General features: G+C 34.8%; 1 protein-coding gene across 7 annotated transcripts in view; it reads right to left on the bottom strand.

Annotated features, from left to right (window-relative positions):
- Positions 1-20,466, bottom strand: part of mctp1a (multiple C2 domains, transmembrane 1a) — a 200,584-nt gene that overhangs the window by 53,667 nt on the left and 126,451 nt on the right. For all 7 annotated transcript variants that reach the window (XM_066711829.1, XM_066711833.1, XM_066711832.1 and 4 more), the window contains one exon: positions 7,494-7,613. In XM_066711829.1, the coding sequence (XP_066567926.1) occupies positions 7,494-7,613 (120 nt within the window). The remainder of the gene's footprint in view (positions 1-7,493; positions 7,614-20,466) is intronic.

Below are 20,466 nucleotides of genomic sequence, written 5' to 3'. Positions count from 1 at the left end.
AATGCAAGGAAACGTAATTCTCAAAGAGCAATGTAAACCACTTCCCAACATGTGTGCCACACAATGGAAATGTTTATAAAAATAAACAGAGCAATGGTTCTCAAATGAAAGGGATTTCATAATGTAATTTATGTTTCTCCGTCATCCCAATGTGTGCAGATGCTAATATTTGGATGTATAACAAACCAAATGAACATTTCCACCCAGGGGGTAAGGGAAGGGGCGGTGGGGGGGTGCGAGGAGAGGCAGAGGAATTTGGTTTTGCATTGTGCTCCCTCAAAACAGTCTGGGGCCTGTTTGGCTCGATCTCGCTTCGCATCAGTTAACCGCAACATGTGTTTGTGTGACAGTGGATTTGCAGATCCTGCATATTAGTGTAATCTGAAATCACTGCCTGTCTGTACAGAGAGTAGTCCCTGCAGAGAGAGACTGAGACAATTCAGGCCAGGTGAAAACTCCTACATGTGGCAGATTTCAAAAGCCAGCATGCATGCTTTTTTAGAGTTTCATGATGGGTTGTGTCTTAACTTCATGGATAGCGGGAAAAACTACAAATTCACCAGGTTTGTCTTCCCCGGGGCAACTCCAGTCATTATTATCAACCCAAGTGTTAGCATTTCACGGCTTAATCCTTCATAGTAATTATAGTTCCCGTAGACAAAATACATTTGTTGCTGAAGCTGCAGGAAAAACAGTGAATTTATTCTCCTTTCCAACAACAGAGGAGATTAATGCACAGTGAAGATTGTTTGTGCAAGTAAACAAAAGGGAAAAAAAATAAGCAATCTTCAGCGATCACTTTGATCACAGTGCATTCCAACATTTGCATCACTTGAATCATCCAACTCGGCTAGGCTGGTTTGAATGAATAGGGTAATGCACAATAATGTGTTACAGGGGTTTTCAGAATAATGTGTTTTATTCCAGTACAATCAGCACTAAGTAAGTTGTTATGTGTTTTGTATAACAGGGGTCATTTCAAAACAAATGTCATCCCAACACTCCAGATTGAGGTGACATGCACCACCTACAAAAAAATGTTTTGTATTACCATAATGATTATAATGATTGCTTATCAATATTATTGTTCATCATTTTCCCCCAAAGTTAAATTAAAACATTAATTTCTGTAGGTACCCAACCAAAAAAAAGCACACAACAAAAAGCAACTGAGGCATAAACTTATTTGTTTATGTGTTAACAGATTCTGTTGTTTATATGTAGTTTAATTTCGGCATTATAATAATAACCGGGGGGGAAAACACAAAGTAAACATGGCATATGTGAAAATACTAATGTAAAATATAAACCTAGCAATAAAATGCATTACCAAATTGTATAGTATACTGTAAATACATTTTTGGAGAACCCATTCAGCACCTGAATGCTGTTGTGAGACACAGATTGCTTTTTAATTGAAAAAACAATGTCTTTTCAGCTTTAGCTTTAAGCTTAAGTCTGAAAGCCATGATCACAGAAACACTTCCTGTTGTCTATGGGTACTATAATTACTATTAAGGAGTAAGACAGTAAAACGCTAAGAGTCAAGTTAATTTGATATTAATGACTGCAGTTGTTGTGGGGAAGACAAATCCAGTGTTTTTGTAGTTCCTGAAACCCTGAAAGAGCATATATGCTTGATTTTGACATCTGCCATTTGGTAAGTTTTTACATTTTAAAAGTTGTTTAAATGATAGAATCGATGTGGAAAAGTGCTATACATCTTACTCATACACTACAGCAACACTAAAAGATGTTATTTTTAGGAACTGTGTGAACCGTGTCTTAAGAATTGAAGAACAATTACATACAGATGCATACCAAGTAATTTTATTTTTTAAAGTTCAAACTTTAATAATTGATTAGACTTCTGTTCGTTATAAAATCAATTCCAATTCCTACCCAACAACCCCTCCCACTCCCAATAATAAAAAACACAAACATGTAGAAAGAATATGAATATCCTTATTGTTTATAATAAATGAAGAGCCCTTTTTTAAGTCACTTCCTCAGTTCATTGGATAACATTGAAAGATGATTTCTGTGTTTATTTATTGTAACAGTGAACTTTCCCTGCTTCACAAGGGCTGTGCTGAGCTGCTCCTTTTGTTGTGGTTACAAATAACAAAATTCAGAACAATGGGTAAAAAAGGCAACTGCATAATGACAGGCTGAACAGCCATGTGTTTATTATTCATCTAGCCAGAGCCACAACTTTATTTTTCTAACCTTGCTCTAAACTGGTTGAATCAAATTCTCTGCTGCTTTGTTGTCCCTCCACATAAGTCATAATATCCTAACCTTAGTGGAAAATGTATTATAACCATTTCTAGTCACAAATACAAATTAATAGGATATAACCCACATAGACACACTAAAGAGATACATTGATAAAAACCATGATGAACTATAATGAAGACATTAATATTATCACACCAGCTGTGTTCTTAGAATTAGAACTACAATACATATATACAGTAGTATATACACACACACACACAAATGCACACACATACATACATATGCAGACACACACACACACACACACACACACACACTATATATATATATATATATATATATATATATATATATATATATATAATGTATGAAAAATATTCATTGTTCAAATCAAGAAATAATATAACAATAAAAAAACATTTGCAAACAATGTCTCCATCTACAGGAATTTGTATGCAGTGTTATTTTAAAGCTGTCTCAGTACTCAATATAGTATTTACCTGTTTCAAGGAGGGAAGATACAGATATGATCATATGTGGCTTTTGAAAATGAAAGAAATCTTAATTCTGGACCTTGTAACCTGTTATCCAAACAGAAACATGAACCTGACAGCAGATCTCATGAACCTGGAGTCCATGTTTAAGAGATGGCATCTCTCACTGAGTTTAGTACAAGATTGTATTGTCACAACAAAAGGCTGATGGCAACATTTTGTATTAACCAAAAGGCAGTTTGTTTCAGAATATAATGAACTGAAATACTGAATAGTGAACTGCATCTCTTTCTTTCTCTCTCTCTCTATGTATATATATTTGTTTGGCTAATCCTATTCAGCATGTACGGGCTATCTTTAAATTATACATAATTGAAGTATCCCAGTGACTTGGCTTCCCTCACTCCCTCCAACACTTTCTATACCAGAAACAGTCTGGAATCCTACAGATAAAAACGAGATGCAGACTTGAACTTGCAAAAAAAACTAAACAAAAAATAGACCACTTTATATGGATTTGTATAAATAAGGTAATGATTTGAAAGCAATGTTATACCTTAAACAATAATAGCACCTAGGCAATCTTATGATCTTAAAGTTGATTCAGTGAACAGGTCAATCATAAAGGTTGCATCCACTCCTGCAGACTCTGAACTTTACCACAAGTAAACTATTAACCCAACAGATCATACAGTACAATGTCATGGTTCCATGGTGTATGTATGTCTCATCACAGCTGAGTATCTTATGCTGTTCCTCTGAATTGATATATTAAGAATTACAGTACACATAGAGTGCACAACATAGACATCTGTGTTTTGTGGATTTAGGACTAGGTAGCTAGTGAAGCTAGCTCTTACTCTACTAATTGTCTAAAAAGCTCAAAAGCAGGGCTTTTCTTTGTAATGTCTCTGTCCACAATCAGCACTTAACACTGTAATATTGATGTTAAATGTGTTTTTGATGGTTATTGTGAGAATCCTACAGTTAAGCAACACCAGCTGTATTCCGTGTTAAAGAGTGCTCATTTCTCATTTACTAGTAAATTATGTGGATCCTGTTTCATAAAGATAATGCCCTATTTAAATTCATACAGCCATGAAAAATTACATTTTTTGTCTCCATCACTATCTAATACAAATCAGTACCAATTCTTTAACTGTGTATTCATGAAAAATTAAGATTATTATTAAAAATGTAGTGTTTTAATTAGGAACATAAAACTCGTCCTGCAATGGTGCCTATTAAAATTAATCACCACATTGTTCATGCCAATGCTCACACTTGACTTTAGTTTATTTATTTCCAGTTTTACAGAGACATTTCCTAATGATTAAAAATGTTAACTTCTGCATGACATTGTTTTGACATGATTTAATTTAAAACTAAATATCAGGTAAATGGGAGTCCTGATATCAGGTAATATCAGGAGTTTAGCTCCTAAAAACAAAACAAAAATAAATAATTAAATAAATAGATTGACAAATACTATATACACTCACCTAAAGGATTATTAGGAACACCATACTAATACTGTGTTTGACCCCCTTTCGCCTTCAGAACTGCCTTAATTCTACGTGGCATTGATTCAACAAGGTGCTGAAAGCATTCTTTAGAAATGTTGGCCCATATTGATAGGATAGCATCTTGCAGTTGATGGAGATTTGTGGGATGCACATCCAGGGCACGAAGCTCCCGTTCCACCACATCCCAAAGATGCTCTATTGGGTTGAGATCTGGTGACTGTGGGGGCCAGTTTAGTACAGTGAACTCATTGTCATGTTCAAGAAACCAATTTGAAATGATTCGACCTTTGTGACATGGTGCATTATCCTGCTGGAAGTAGCCATCAGAGGATGGGTACATGGTGGTCATAAAGGGATGGACATGGTCAGAAACAATGCTCAGGTAGGCCGTGGCATTTAAACGATGCCCAATTGGCACTAAGGGGCCTAAAGTGTGCCAAGAAAACACCCCCCACACCATTACACCACCACCACCAGCCTGCAGTCGGCCCATTCTCCTCTGACCTCTAGCATCAACAAGGCATTTTCGCCCCCACAGGACTGCCGCATACTGGATGTTTTTCCCTTTTCACACCATTCTTTGTAAACCCTAGAAATGGTTGTGCGTGAAAATCCCAGTAACTGAGCAGATTGTGAAATACTCAGACCGGCCCGTCTGGCACCAACAACCATGCCACGCTCCAAATTGCTTAAATCACCTTTCTTTCCCATTCAGACATTCAGTTTGGAGTTCAGGAGATTGTCTTGACCAGGACCACACCCCTAAATGCATTGAAGCATCTGCCATGTGATTGGTTGGTTAGATAATTGCATTAATGAGAAATTGAACAGGTGTTCCTAATAATCCTTTAGGTGAGTGTATATATTTATTGTATTTGTCAATCTATATATATATATATATATATATATATATATATATATATATATATATATATATATATATATATATATATATATATAATTGATGTATTTCTAAAAGACATTTATAAAACTAAAATAGTTTTTAAGCTTTTGTGATTTCATAAAAACTATAAACAAGTGTTTCATATCTAGAATTATACAACCAATAATCATAAGCAGATTGCACCCTTAAGTAAAATGTAATGTTATATTTTTCTTGATCTAGAAGAAACAAAAACTTTAAATTTCTCTCCCACTATAAAATATTCTCAAACAATACAGCAAGGAGACACATTTGCATACATTTAATTCTAGAATCCTGACAAATTGAAAGACAGGCTAGTGTATAATGCTGCAGAATGTGCAGACGCATTTATGTCACCACAATTCATTAAAACTCTCGAATTTTCCCCTGTTGGTCCAGTTTTGAGTCTCAGAATGTTTCACACGTTTCAGCTGCATGTCAGTGTCAGGGATCCTGACCCAATGGTGTGTCAGTGTCTGCCAATTTACAATCAGCACCCGCACCCCCCAAGAGTTAACACTCATGACAGTTACCAAGTTTCAAATTCCATTGACACCTAACAACATACACAGCTTTCAACAGCAGAATGCACACACAAAACTTTATAAATCACAGAATAAATCTCATCTCTTCCGTAGACAGAAAAGTAAGATTGACCCAAAGAACCTGCAAGTATTCTGCAGTTTCCCCAGTGCACTTGGTACTGCAGGACTGCTACAGTAACTGCATTTTTTTCATGTAATTATTTTATACTTGTCAGGATCATTTAAAAATAAATAAATGTTGTTTCCCTGCAGCTGCACACATATATACTCCAAAAAAGGCTGATCTGCTTGACTGTGAAGGAGATATTCTCTGACAAGTGTCACATCACAGAAAAACAAAATGCATCTTATCTGCACTTCAAACACCTCTTATACCTGCCTTTAAAGTTCTCTGAAATGGATCTTAAGAAAATTAACTTGGGGAAAAAATAAAATAACAATAATAATAATAATAATAATAATAATAATAATAATAATAATAATAATAATAAACAAATGCCTATGGAGCCAGACACACATTGTTGGGGGGGACTATATATATATATATATATATATATATATATATATATATATATATATATATATATATAAAACAATATTAAGTATTAGAATGTTCTTCAGGTTCTGCTATTACTGTTACTTATTCCACTAATTTTAAGTTTCATCCAATGAGGTCATTACACTTAAATTAAAAACAACAACAACACATGGGTTAGCATAAGAATGAAAGACAGGGAAGACCCTGTATGAAAACCACTGAGAGAATGAATCCCTATTCACACTGAGATGCCAGCAAAATGCAGGCAACGTTTACCTGCTATTTTCCTGTTACACCCCCATTCACACTGGCTTTGAAAGCCGGCAAAATGCAGGATGTACCCATTCACACAGAAAACAGAGAATGCAGGCATTAGCACTGTAGCCATGGGATCGAGACGCTACAGAAGCCTGCGGATTCAGGAGAGGAGACACGGGCCGATACTCGATGTGTTTGTAAAAGTTTGATCATTTACTGTTTTGCCAGTTTCCTTCGACTGTGTTTAATGTGGGTTATTGGTTCTAACCAGGGCGCCGGTTCAGTTCAGACTCACTTACCAAGAACAAAAAGTCAGGAGGGAAACACAAACGATACATCAATCTAGGGTGCATTTTTGTGGTATGACCAGTTTATCAGGTTGTATGGTTGTGTGTTTTTGCGGTGTGGTCACTGGACCCAGTGGTCACAGATCATTTGAACCAGTGAACCCAGTATGAGAGTTCTCAGTTTATGGTCGCGTAGCGAGAGGCATTGTGTGGGGTCTTGACATATCCTACAACGAAGTTAAATCAACTAAAATAAATTACATTACATATCTATATCTACCAAAAGTGTGTGTGCACATCTGCAATTGATAGATTGCTCAAAACATTATTTCATTTTTCACTTTTAAAAGTTTGACATTACTCCCTTAAAATCAACACTCAGAAATGTTGCGACTTTTGCGCCCATATTCTGATTGGTTACACCAGTTAGGTAACTTACTGCATAGACAACGGGAGGACGTGACACGTCATATGCCGGCATTCGTTTTCCTGCTCCATTCACACAGACCTGTTGCCGGGAAAATGCTGGCATTTAGACTAGGTCGGAATGATGGAAAAACGATGGTTTAGAAACCAAAATGTATGTACCGCCAAGCATTTAAGTGTTACCTCTGTAGTTGCTTAAGGGCCATAAAGACAGATTTGAGAGAGGACGTGTTACAAGCGAGTCTCCACTTACCATATCACCTTGTCGGGTGTCTTTCCCAGAGATAATAAGGAAGTAGTTCCAGGTCAGAGGCAGCAGCAGAGCCAGCGGGATCATGTACAGCTCAAAGTTCCACACCACAAGGAGAAAGATCTGGGAAACAAAGACATCAATGACGTGAAACTAAAAGCCTGAAGACAAAGGCAAATTCAGTAGTTTGACTTGATCAATAGTTGTGTTTGAATGATATTTACTGGATTTGTACATTCTGGTTTTACAAACAGTTTCAGTAGAGAATGTAGACAAGACTCACTGATTGTATGATTGAAAAGAGATAAGCAAAATGCACCGATAGATTGGCCAGTTATCGGTATTGTCCGATATCGGCAAAAACTTACAGTACCGTCTGTCAGACTGATAGTGCTGCTTTTATTGCGTATAAATAAGCATCCGATTCACTCTACTAGTGTGCCTTTAACAAAATATGAATGACATGCACAAACTATGATGTGGTAATTAGGCCTAGTTACGCCAAAATGTCGGCTGTGTAGACGTCTTTCAAAGTGTCGGATCAGGACAGCATTCTGAACTAAATAACAAAATATCGACATCGGTATCGATATTGAACAATTGTGTTATATGAATATTGGCTATCGGTATCGGCCCAGAATTTTCATATGGGTGCATCCCTACATGTAACTGAAGTGAGCAAAATTCTCTCTTCTTTCTCAGTATTTCTCTCCCTCACTCTCCTGTCTTAGATTATCGTCGGTTTAAATGCAAGGTCAGTCAGTTTCTCTATTCCTGCACTTAGCTGGGACACATGAGCTCATCCTGCACAGAGGCAGTTTGTTTCCTAGCGTTTTGGGCTGACGGGTGCAGCACAGGACCATTCGTTGTCTTGACAGTAGTTGCTCATAGTGTAAACAAGTCTTTCTCTCCCACATTGAACACTCAAACAGCAGGAAACCTGACATTAAACTTCAGGTAGATTTTATTCAACATCCACAGAAAAAAAAAGGATTAAGGAAGCTTATGTTTCCCAAAGAGACATCATTAGGGTGAATGAACTGAATGAGTTCTGGTGACCTTAAACCTGCCATTGTAAACTCTCTTCTGATATCAGCACGAAGGTACCGCTGTTTCAGAAGCAACTCATTATTTTTTTAATACATAGCACCGAATTTTGATTATGATTTTGATTATTAATATTATTACTATTTTATTTTTGTAGCCTCTTTAAAGGCTAAACAATGCAATGCTTCGGTGCCTGGGAAATGAAAAATGTAAGCTTCGGTGCTAAGTTTCAGTTGAATATCAGTATTATCATTTTTTGGGGGAAATAGGCACATCCACATGGCTGCAACAGTAGTGTTTTTATATAACCTTGTCAATAAAACCACAATTCAGTTTTGTATTATGACATTTAGCAAATGATTTATGATTTTAAAAAATGACACACACACACAATGTATTTATAAATTACTTTCTAAGGCAAACTACAAAGAAGTTAGGATTAAGCTCTCACTTTCACGCCTCACTTAATTCTTCTGGAAATTATTATTATGGTGATCTCTCATACATGTATTACTTTCTTCCCACAGAGGTAAACTAAGGCTAAAGGGCTTAATATCAAAAGTATGCCTTGAAATGTAGATACAGCGCAGTGCTGATGTTATTTTGTCCATCTTTGGTGCTATTGTGATGAGCCTAAACACCAAAAGCAGAGCAACAACAAAATTCTGCACAACAAATCAAAAAAGAAAATAAATTAAAAAAACAACCAACCTTCTCTCACAACCATCATTTAATTTTTTATTACATTATTTAGGCAAATATAAACACAGTATCATGATAATACTTATAGTAAAGGACTGAAACAGGACTTTTCCTGTTTGTGGGCGTTGTGTGAGGGCCAGTTTATACACGTGTACCCTGTTCTACAACCCCCACCCCATCAGCACCCTATCTGAGATTCTCTGCAGGGGATCTAAATGGGGCATTTAATTGCCCTTGACGTTTCAGATGAATTGACAAAGGAGGAAATGTCTGTGGCGATTTACCCCCCGTCCTGCTGCACTTCACTCCAGTGAGGGGGAACCCAACTGGCCCAGAGCTGTACCAAGTCAGCAGCGTCCCAGCAGAACCACTTTGTGTGCTGGCACCACTCTGAGAAGCCGGACAATCTGACTGGGGGATAAACCCCAGAAATAAAGTGGCCCACCAAATCGAGAAAATAACTCTTTCAGGGCAAGATGGGGGCTTCGAAAATGATGAAATATTAATAAAAGCATTAGTGAAACTAGAAATACAGGATAATTCGGTGAATTAATAATTGCAGTTACTGGTGGTGTTGCAAGTATTGTCTGTGTAAATGAAGTAATGGTATATCCAGTGGCTGTTTGTTAAAGTGTGCCAATTCGACAAACAAAGAGAGGATGAGGCTCTCTGCAACATGCTGTCAGTTTTCTCTCACAAGCCTGCCTGTTATGTAGGTGCTATAATGTGTTTTAAAGCTGTGGACTATGCTGGGTGCACGGCACTCTACTGCTTTCACATGAGAGAGAGACACAGAGAGAGACAGAAAGAGAGAGAGAGAGAGAGAGAGAGAGAGAGAGAGAGAGAAAGTGAGTGTATCACCCAAACCAGGTGTAAAGTCTGTGGTTAAGTAACACAACAAGACTGACTTTCAAATCTGTATCTGCTAAACTTTCTGGGTTGCACAGTCTGTCACAGATATAGTTATGATTTCATAGCCACAAGGAAAATAAAGGGCTGGTAGAGAGTAGTTATTTTTAATTGCATTCTCGGTGTCTGCCGCACTGATGCACTATGCAGCACAGAGATAAAATTCCAACAGTCTCTGGAGTGACTCTTCAGCGTTCATCCTAGTACCGCACCATGCACACTGTCCAACACACTCCCTAAGGCCATCAGCCCCTGCCTATTAGAAAGGTGACTTCAAAAGTTAAATGTAATAAGAGGCTTACTGATAAACACAGATATTTCAGGCCTTTTCATTAACTTAAACATATGTGTGGCAAGATGTGTAACAGTTCTACTCTCCATAATTTGCTTTTTCATTGTAATTGCTCCCTGAGATAGAAAGCAGGCTAGCACGTACTACGATTCATATGTGTGGATGTATAATCATCATAGGGGGTGTTGTGTGTACAGTAATCCCTCGAGATATGAGAGAGTTGCGTTCCTGGAAAATTTCACGTAGGGAGGAATCTCACAACTCGGGGAGCATTATTACACAGCAAACAATGGAAATTTGACGAAATACATTACTCAGAAACCATATTTTATACACATCTATTACACTTACTGTAAGGTAAACATTTGTTTATATTTTTATGTCAAAACTTTTACAGTTACAACATCATATTTTGTCAGTTATCATAGCTATAAAGCACTATAAAATAAAAAGGCCCTTAACATTTTCAATTGAGATCAAGGACAATGTTACTCTTTAAGAAGTATTGCTGCTACCACAACACCGGGAACTCATTTTGATGGCTCTTTAATGCGAATTCAAGCAGAAGGCAGAGGCAAATATGTTGCTCAGACAAAAACACAAAACTCCAAGTGCCCTGGCTGAGCGAGCGCTAGCTTTAGAAACGCAAGCTGCACATGACTGCGAGACCAAACCTAGGGTGATGCTTCAGAACTTTTTTGATTGCTCTGGGATGCTCTCAAACTTATTATCTTTTCTTATTTTTTCGGAGTTATACATTTCTGACAAGACAATTAAGTAAATTTAATTTTGAATTAATTTAAAATCCATTTAATTTACATTCTTGGTCATGCACTTGGTGTTTGGGTCTTGTATTTGTAACTCTTTGCAGCCCTGATTTGTTCTTGGTTTCTATGTTTTGTAATTATATTAGTCATTAATTGTAGTAGTCGAAATGTTATATTAAAACTTATTTTATTAACTTAACTCTTCATTGTTCAGATTTATTTATGCATTTTAAATTGAATGAGAAGAAAGTTGTCCCAGTAAGCATATTTCTGGTCTTACTTTAGATTTATAATGAGGTTTTAGTGAAATAATCTCTTGCCTGCTCTCTGCACTCTGGAATGGACTTATGTAAACACTGAGAAAAATGCATTGTCATTAATATATGCAAACGTCTCACATTTCAAAATTGATTCAACTGCTTGCATGTCCATTTATAAATCATGTTAGCATGAAACTCAAAACTCCGTAACCCAAATGCACGTATTTTGAGCGATTATTTATTTGATATTTGCAATATATTTAATTATTTTATATATATATTTTTACTAGTAATTGGAATTAATCAGAAAATAGTATGCTTATTATCATATATGTAATGGTAATGTGAAAGAAATGGAATTTGGGAACTAAATGATGTGAGTTATATATAAATAATCAAATAATCACAATAAACACAAAAAGACAAACATTCCGTATTCATTGTGAACATATGCCCATATAATAATACTAATACTAACACTAATAATAAAATACCCTTTTAAAAAATAATTATATATTACCCATTTAGTTGGTGAAATGTGTCAATTTTACTTGTGAATATTGTAAAAGATTAGTCACAGACCTGACCCTTTCCTGTAGATATTGTTTTAGAAAGATTTATATTTCTTGAAGAGGTTGTAAACATTACTTTGTCCAGTGCAATGTTTGAATATCATATTTCAGTAACAAACTAAACTTTGTTCTCTCTCTGAATGTTTGATTATATTATCCCTACCATACCATATCCTACTAAAGCCACAAAAAAAAAATCTATTAATGACTACAGATAACATTATACTTTAAGGGAGAAAAAAAATGAAATGCAAAATATAAGTTAAAAACTGAATATATCATAAATCACATTGGTTATGATTGGTGGTTAATTCAATTAAAACATTTTGAAACTGCTTTTTTAGGTGAAAAATAAATTATAGTACATCAAAATAATCAAATCAAAAATGAAATTAGACAGCATTTCTCTCCTTTAAAACAAGTACATGACCCATGTGTTGTTTACATGGGTCAGTGCACTCTGTATTTAGACTTTTTAGTAAGAAAACACACACACACACACATAAAACAATATGCTCTCATCCATCAAACTTACTCTTCCTTCAACTTATAATTGCTGGACTTTTTTTTACCCCCTTATGGTATAATGTTTTCAAAGCAGCTAAAGCTCCTGCTAAACCTTAAAAGTAGCACACACTCTGCTGGATGAAGTTATGTAGTACTCTGAGTTCGCCCTTTACTGTGCCCCTGCCTAAAAAATGGCTTTAAATGGGTTCATACGGCTCTTTAAATGGACTGGTACAGCTCAAGTATGAAGGGAAGAGGGAGGGGGTATGGGGGAAGGAGACAGGTGTGTCCTGGCAGGGTTCCCATTGTTTTTATATTCCGTTTTCCATCCATCAGTAGTTGCAATCTAAGCTCACTCTCTGTTTGTAGCCGAACATTATATTGCCAGTGTACCTCACAGATGGACAGGTGTGGCTTTGTGCTCGGGGTATAGGACACTTTACAGAGTCCATCTTTCAGTAGCTTGCTAGTTGGGCAAACATTAAAGTTTATCCTTTAACAGCTATTTATACCAACCCCTACACAATCAGATACTCACAGACAGACAGACAGACACACACACACACACAAATACACACACACGCACGCACACACACGCACACACACACACGCGCACACACACACACGCACGCACACACACACAGTGTTCTCAACAGCTGTTACCCCATGCGTGGATCTGTACCACATGAGTTCACAAGACCTTTATTGATGTACTAATACAGTTCTCTGTTTATATAACAACTAGGTCCTCAAACTACTATCTATCAATTGATATAATTTTATATTACATATATTTATATTATATATTTTATAGTATATATACTTATTATATAAGTTGCAATATAGAAAATTCCAACTTTCCCCTCATGTATAGTGTATTGTGCAATAATTCAAAGCAAAGGAATTGAGCAGAAATCATTTTAAAGTTTATTTTTTTCTAGCAGTCTGAACTCGGCAGGATGATTAAACACACTGAGATTTGTTGCTTGGAAAAATATTAGTTTAATACTGTTATAATTAAATAAAAGTTCAGCTAAATAACAAACACTTTGCAGAATGTGTGTGGTTCCGGCATACAACACACACTCTATCTGCAGTATATAATGAAGACAAAAATGTATTTTATGCATCATTCTTTTTAACCAATCCAAGGTGGTATAAAAATGTTCATATTTCATGGAATCTAGAGGATTTTGAAAAGTAAACACAGAAAAAAGGGCGTCTGCTAAGAAATAATAATAATAATAATAATAATAATAATAATAATAATAATAAACATTCACACACTTGTATATGCACATACATGTCCTAGATTTTGTGTATCATATATGTGCATATAATTATTATTATTATTATTATTATGAAGAATCCAAAGCTCTGAAGCATAATTATGCATGTGAAGTAATACCTTTATGAGGTAACATAAAATGATGATACTTCAACAGAAAAACATTGTGCATTAAAATAACAGTGCCATATTAGATAATGTGTTGTTCTTTTTTCTAATCAAGACATATATTTCTATGTTGTTTATAAAACTGTATGTCTTTTTTTATACGCGCACACACACATACACACACATACCTTAAACATGTATAAACAAAGACATAAATAATACATTACAAATGAACTGGCCAGTGTATTTGCATATTGCTCCAAGCAAAATATTTTTATTTTAATAGGCATGTCCAGTGCCGAACTCCTGCCAAGACTGCCAAGAGAACAAAACATTATGCTGCAAGAGATTGTGCTGAGATTTTTAATAGTGCTATGTTTGGGAATTTGTGTGGTAATGTATCAGTGTTCACAAACCCTCAGATTAGCAGTCAACATTCCACCTGTCTGTCTGTTCCACTCTCTCCATCTTCCAGTGTCTACATACCTTCTTTTTATTAATTCAGCACTTATACTTCATCAATGTGAAATGTATTTTCTTTCCCCCAAAAAACAGTATATTAACTGTTTTCTATATTACTGTGCTGCAAATATCTCTCTGTTCTAACAGCACCCCTGTAATAATAATATAGACATCATTTCAGACAACACCTCCGCAAAAAAGTAATCAAGTTCAGTATATATCTATATTGTAACATCAGATTGAAACACAAAGGAACTATTACATCTGAGTGTTAGCCAGGATTTAAAAGCCAGGAATAAAAACAAATAATGTACAGTGGATATGGTTTGAGAAACAATTGTTTCTTTTTTTACTGAAATTAGTACTTTTTCTTCAGAAGCAACCTATATTTCTCTTATTTTAATCAAATTTTGTTTCTTTGTAAAGAATAGCATTTTGACAACTGTTCAACTTGATCATAAAACCCAAACATATAGAAATACTGAATTACAAAAACATATAAAATCAGTTTAACCCCACTACCTTTTTTCTTTTTTTTTTTTTAAAGGTTTCTCGTACTAAAGTTACAGAGCGTGTATTAGTCTTTTTATGCTTGTGAATTTTTAAACTGTCAGCAGATTAATTCCTTTAGATTTGGTTATTTTACATATAGCTCTTGGCTACAGATTGACAGGCAGAGAAACCAGAAACCTCGGCCCACCAGGAGTGAACTCTAGTCTCATTCACAGGCACCAAAGCCTAAAATAAGTATGTAAGACACTGAGGCTCTTACAGCCTTGGCTATTCTCTGAGTTCAAGGGACCATATCATATACATCAGAGCAAAATAAAGTGGCTTAATAAAGGCAGAGAGAGAAAGCGAGAGCAGGGAGGGGAGAAAGATATGAAGATATGTGGCTGGAAGAAAGAGTGAAATAAAAAAAGACCTCTTAAACATGCAGAAGTATTGTGAGTGTGCAGCCAGGTAGTTACAATACCAACCACAAACAATTGGACACAATTGGACTCCTAGCACTGTGAGCTTACATTACTCAATTACATAGTGAATATGAAAAGCCACACTTTTCTTCACTTATTCTTTCCATTCCTTCTTTTTTTTTGTAATGTTACTACTTAATAACCGTACTACTTCTGCTCCTCCTACTTGTACTGATTGTAATGCTATGGAAAATTAAATACTTTAAAAACAGTTGACACGGGGCATTATCTTTTTTTCATTTTTATTCCTGTATTCACTGTCAATCCGTAACTCAGCAAACATGAATAGTAATGTTTTTTTCTTTATTGTTCTTAACTCTTAACACACTGCTTTTGTGTTCTTTCTAAATTACAGATCTTTACTGATTTAATTCCTTCCATACTGTCTCCCTGCATCTAAACACAGAAATCTGTTTGTGTGCCTAAATGAACCATTACAATGTTTGTTTGTCTTTATTTTATATTTAAGAGAAAAAGTAGGCAAAATAATGGAAGGCAATTTAAATAAATTATGGATTTCTATTTCAAAGAAAGTCTAGTATAACAACATGAAATATATATATACAAACACACAAATACATATATATACACACTATAATATCACAAATAAATAAATAAATCATAATTTTAAAAATGTTTGCCCTCACCCAAAATTTTCACGTTTGGTGCATGTGTACATGTTTATAGATTCAATGATGTGACTAACTTGACTTAATTGTATACCTAGAATGCCTTACATTACAAAATGGTTACCATTTTACCATCACCATCAAAAACTCTAATACTATATTATATCTATATTAATTTCACAAAACAAATATCTATTTATTTGTGGCAAATACAATTTTCAATATTAAGTTCAAATAAAATCAAAATGAATAACACATACCCCAACATTCAAGTAAAGGTTATTTTAAAGAAAAAGAAAATCAGATGTATTTATCCATTTGCTTAATTAAGAAAACTTATTTCTAAAATGAATTAAGATATATTTATGTGCAAGGTCCCTGTGTCCTTTAATGCATTGTGGTGTGTTTTTGAGTTTGTAAATGAAAGGCACAAATATGACAAATATGGGGTAAATATCACTTTAGTTACATGAAATGCCACTTAATTTATTCTTACTGAAAATAAAGCAAAATGTCCTGGGGTTATTATCTAACTTGGTTTTAATCCAGACTATAAAACAACAGATATTTTTCTAAACGAGATTGAAATAAAAATCTAATTTAAAGCCAAATTTAATCGTAGCAGAATACAATGTCTTATGATTAGATTTAAACAAAATATCACATCTTAGATCAACTAATCTGACAGTAAATCAATTCCCTAATCAAAAAGTGAATAGTTAAAAAATGAACAAATAAAAAAATGTCTTTATTATGTATTATTTATTATGTTTGCTTTATCTACACAGTTGGGTACCTTTGGATTAATAATGAGAAGAAAAAAAACCTAGGAAGTATCAGCATATAAAAATGATGTAAAATTCTATTAAATGCTCAGATAAAACGGTACTAATTTGATCATTGTCCTTTCTTATTAAAAAAACTAAGAAAATATATGTTGTTGTTTTTTTTATGTTCAATTTTGAATGCATTCGTAGAATTATAAGTACACTACGACACAAAAAGGCAAAAGTGTGCAATGAGAATTATGCATTAAGAGCAGGTTATGCAGATTAAATTATATACCCAACTAGACAGTTATACAGAGGTCCTCATGTAAATTGGTTTGCTGACTAGGCTCTCTTAAATTTCAAGTGGCATATGCCTGTGGATCGCTTTACTGAAGATTAAATAGTGTAGCAGTGTCCCCTACTGGGTATTTTGGAGAACTACAGCCTAAGGTTTCACATGATTTATATAATCTACTTTTTACTTATTTTGCTAATATGCATACTGTAGTGTGCCATAGATATGTTAACTGCATGAAGAGTTAATTATTTGTATTTTGGTTGCAAACACATAACATACTGACTGTTTAAATTAGTCTTCAAAACACCAAGACTATAGTGTCTAAGCTCAGTCACTACTGTTAATTCTTAACTTAGTTTCCCTGTTTTCACCAACTTCACTTACTTGTACTTCTCTCATTCCACTAAGCTTATTCTTAAGCCTGTAGACAATTTTGATCAACTATTCTAAATGAATGATATTCACTATAATTTGCACATACATTGTTCTTATAGTGATGTTCTTATTCTGGTAATATTGTTTATCTGAAGGAGACTGTATGTTAGTATTTGAAGAACAATGTAAGTTTCCTTTGAAAAAGGCATCTGCTGCATATTACAATAATAATAATAATAATAATAATAATAATAATAATAATAATAAAAAACGCAATCACCTTCATGTTCATGTTCCATGTGATTTCACATTTGCCTTCACAGCCTTCCCATTCATATGTTTCTATTCCCAATCGAGATCATTTGCAAGGCTTCAAACGTCTTGTTTTCTTAATGAAGCTAGGAATTGGTAAATGTGAAAGGTACATGGACGTCTCATTAAAGAGGATCAAAGATGCTTGCAGGCCTGAATTCTTTATTTTTGTTAGACCTCAGCTGTATTGGTAACCTTTTTTTCTATTTTTCATACATGCTTAACCTCATCAATACCTTCTGCCTCTGAAATCATTGCAGTACTTGCTTCTTTACAGTCTTCCAGCCTTAACCAAAACCCCCCAATATAAATAGAATTGCAAATATAAAACAGGAAGACAATGTAAGAGAATATCATGAAAAGATATAGAAATGTGTTATAAAGATGAAAAAACAAACCAAATAAAAAACATTGGTTCTACTTTTTGTACTTTGTACTTATTATTATTTCATTTTCACAGATTACTTGTGTGCTATGTAGCGTTCAAATGCAGAGAAATCATAGAACCATGAGAGACATGCCTTCAGATGCACTCTGCTTCCACAGCTGTAACTGTGCACTTTAGCAAAGACCGAAACCTGAAGTGGTTGCCTATTCCAGTTCAAAGTTGAAAGAGATGAAAGGTGGACAGATGTAATGCAGGAAAACACTACAGGGTCATCTCTAGACTTGTTTCAATGAGAGTGGGGGAAAAAAAGGCCAATATTCTCAGATTTATTGATAAATTTGAGAGCCTTGATGTTTGAAGACATTAGTGACACATATGTGTATATATAAAGAGAGACATAGAGAGATTTTTCTGTAAAAAAACGGCTAAATTTATTTAAATACAAAACAGGTGATAGGTGCTCCAGTTTCAAGGAGAGTAGTTCCCTTGTCTGTCTTATACAACTGATAAGATTCCTACTTTGGAGACATAAAGGACTCATATCCTTTCCCTGTGCTAAACAGACTCCTTCTTTCCCCTCTCCTTTCGTGCACTACACAATGCGCAGTCTATTTGCACTCATTCAGGACTCAATTACAGATAAAGTTACGGCAAATTTGTTTTCTGAAAAAAGCAGTGAGGCCTACGCTCCCAGGAGTAATAACAACCTTGTCTTTCATTCATATCTAGAACTGGCATAATATTCCCCTAGAAACAAACACCACTTCCTGCCACAATGGACCTGTTCTTCAGAGGCTGAATGGAAGCAGGTCTCAATTTGCAGGTGTTCAGACATAAAGGCAAAGAGAGTATTTGACCCTCGTGCTTCTCTTGATGTGGCAGGTAACTTCAGTCGCTGGCATTATATCACTGCCATTCGCAGAAAGGCACAGTTGCTAGGTTGTTGTTTTTTTTCGTTTTTTTTTATTGGCACAGTATACTTAATCTTGACAATCACAATGAGAGCTCTCTACGTCACAACAGAAAGGATGCAATGTATCTAAGAGTATGATCATGTTTGTAAATGTTTACTGTATCTATATCTATATATACATACATTTATACTTGCATGCAATGCATTTCAAAAAATAAAAACCCAAGTAGGTTTGTTTGTAATAAGTTTACTAACTATTGTAGAGCACTGATGTAAATCAGGAATATTGGTGATCCTAAAATAGATCCTTGTGGTACTCCACTAATAACTATAACTAATAACTGTAAGTTGCATGTTCTTCTGTACATTCATTATTTCTTAAAATCACTATAAAGGCAGGGAAAGCTATACATTTGTTAAATACCAATGATTAAAACTAGATGAAGCGACATGTAAAAAAAATATATATATAGTCTGAGTCGCATTTGTAAGAAGCTGACCAATCATTTCAGACGGAACAGCAGCTTGTTTAAACTCAAAGATATAGATGTTTACTTTAAGCATAAACTAATTTCTGAAATGCTACTCAGTTAGCAATTCCAGATTTAAAACATCATACAAGACTGCACAGAAGAGTCAACTCCAAAGCTTCCAACTAAACCCAGCCCTTAAGCTCGGATAGCCTCCCACAGGGCAGATCACTAGAAACTAATAGGAAAATCCTCAAGAAAAATTATAATACTCTTATACTGCCACACATCTGGAATTACCAGAGATTACACCTTCAGACCGGAGCTTCTTCTATCCCAAACACGATCCATAGTCTACAGGAATACTGTCAATAGTGCTAGTGAAAACATACCTGCACAGAGACTTACAATGATGACAGTGGAACAAAAACAAAACACTGTAAAGTGATGAGAGCACATTATATCAGCAAAAAGCAACTGTGGAGTATATGTTTTTTAATGCAATCAAAGTAGATATAATACTGCTATATTAAGATCATTATCAAGGACTCCCCCAGATGTGTATATCTACACCTGTCTATCTATCTATCTATCTATATATTTATCTATCTATGAAATCATTTCCTTTATTATTTTCATTGCTTGTAAATAATCAGCAGTATGTGAGGGGTGGGGGATGGGAGGTTTTTGAACGGTTTCATTGTGAGCATCTCTTGTTGAATTGTCCATAGTATGGGAGGGGGTTCTATATGGTTTTGTGTACATTTTCAATGTGTTAAATGTTTTTTGGATTTGTTAAATAAACTCTCTCTCTCTCTCTCTCTCTCTCTCTCTCTCTATATATATATATATATATATATATATATATATATATATATATATATATATATATATATATATATAATTATAAATATAGAGAGAGAGAGAGTT

Source organism: Amia ocellicauda, chromosome 8 (genome assembly GCF_036373705.1).
Source record: "Amia ocellicauda isolate fAmiCal2 chromosome 8, fAmiCal2.hap1, whole genome shotgun sequence".
NCBI lineage: Eukaryota > Metazoa > Chordata > Actinopteri > Amiiformes > Amiidae > Amia > Amia ocellicauda.
Note: the sequence above shows the minus strand (reverse complement) of the source record. Positions and strands in the feature narration are given on the sequence as shown.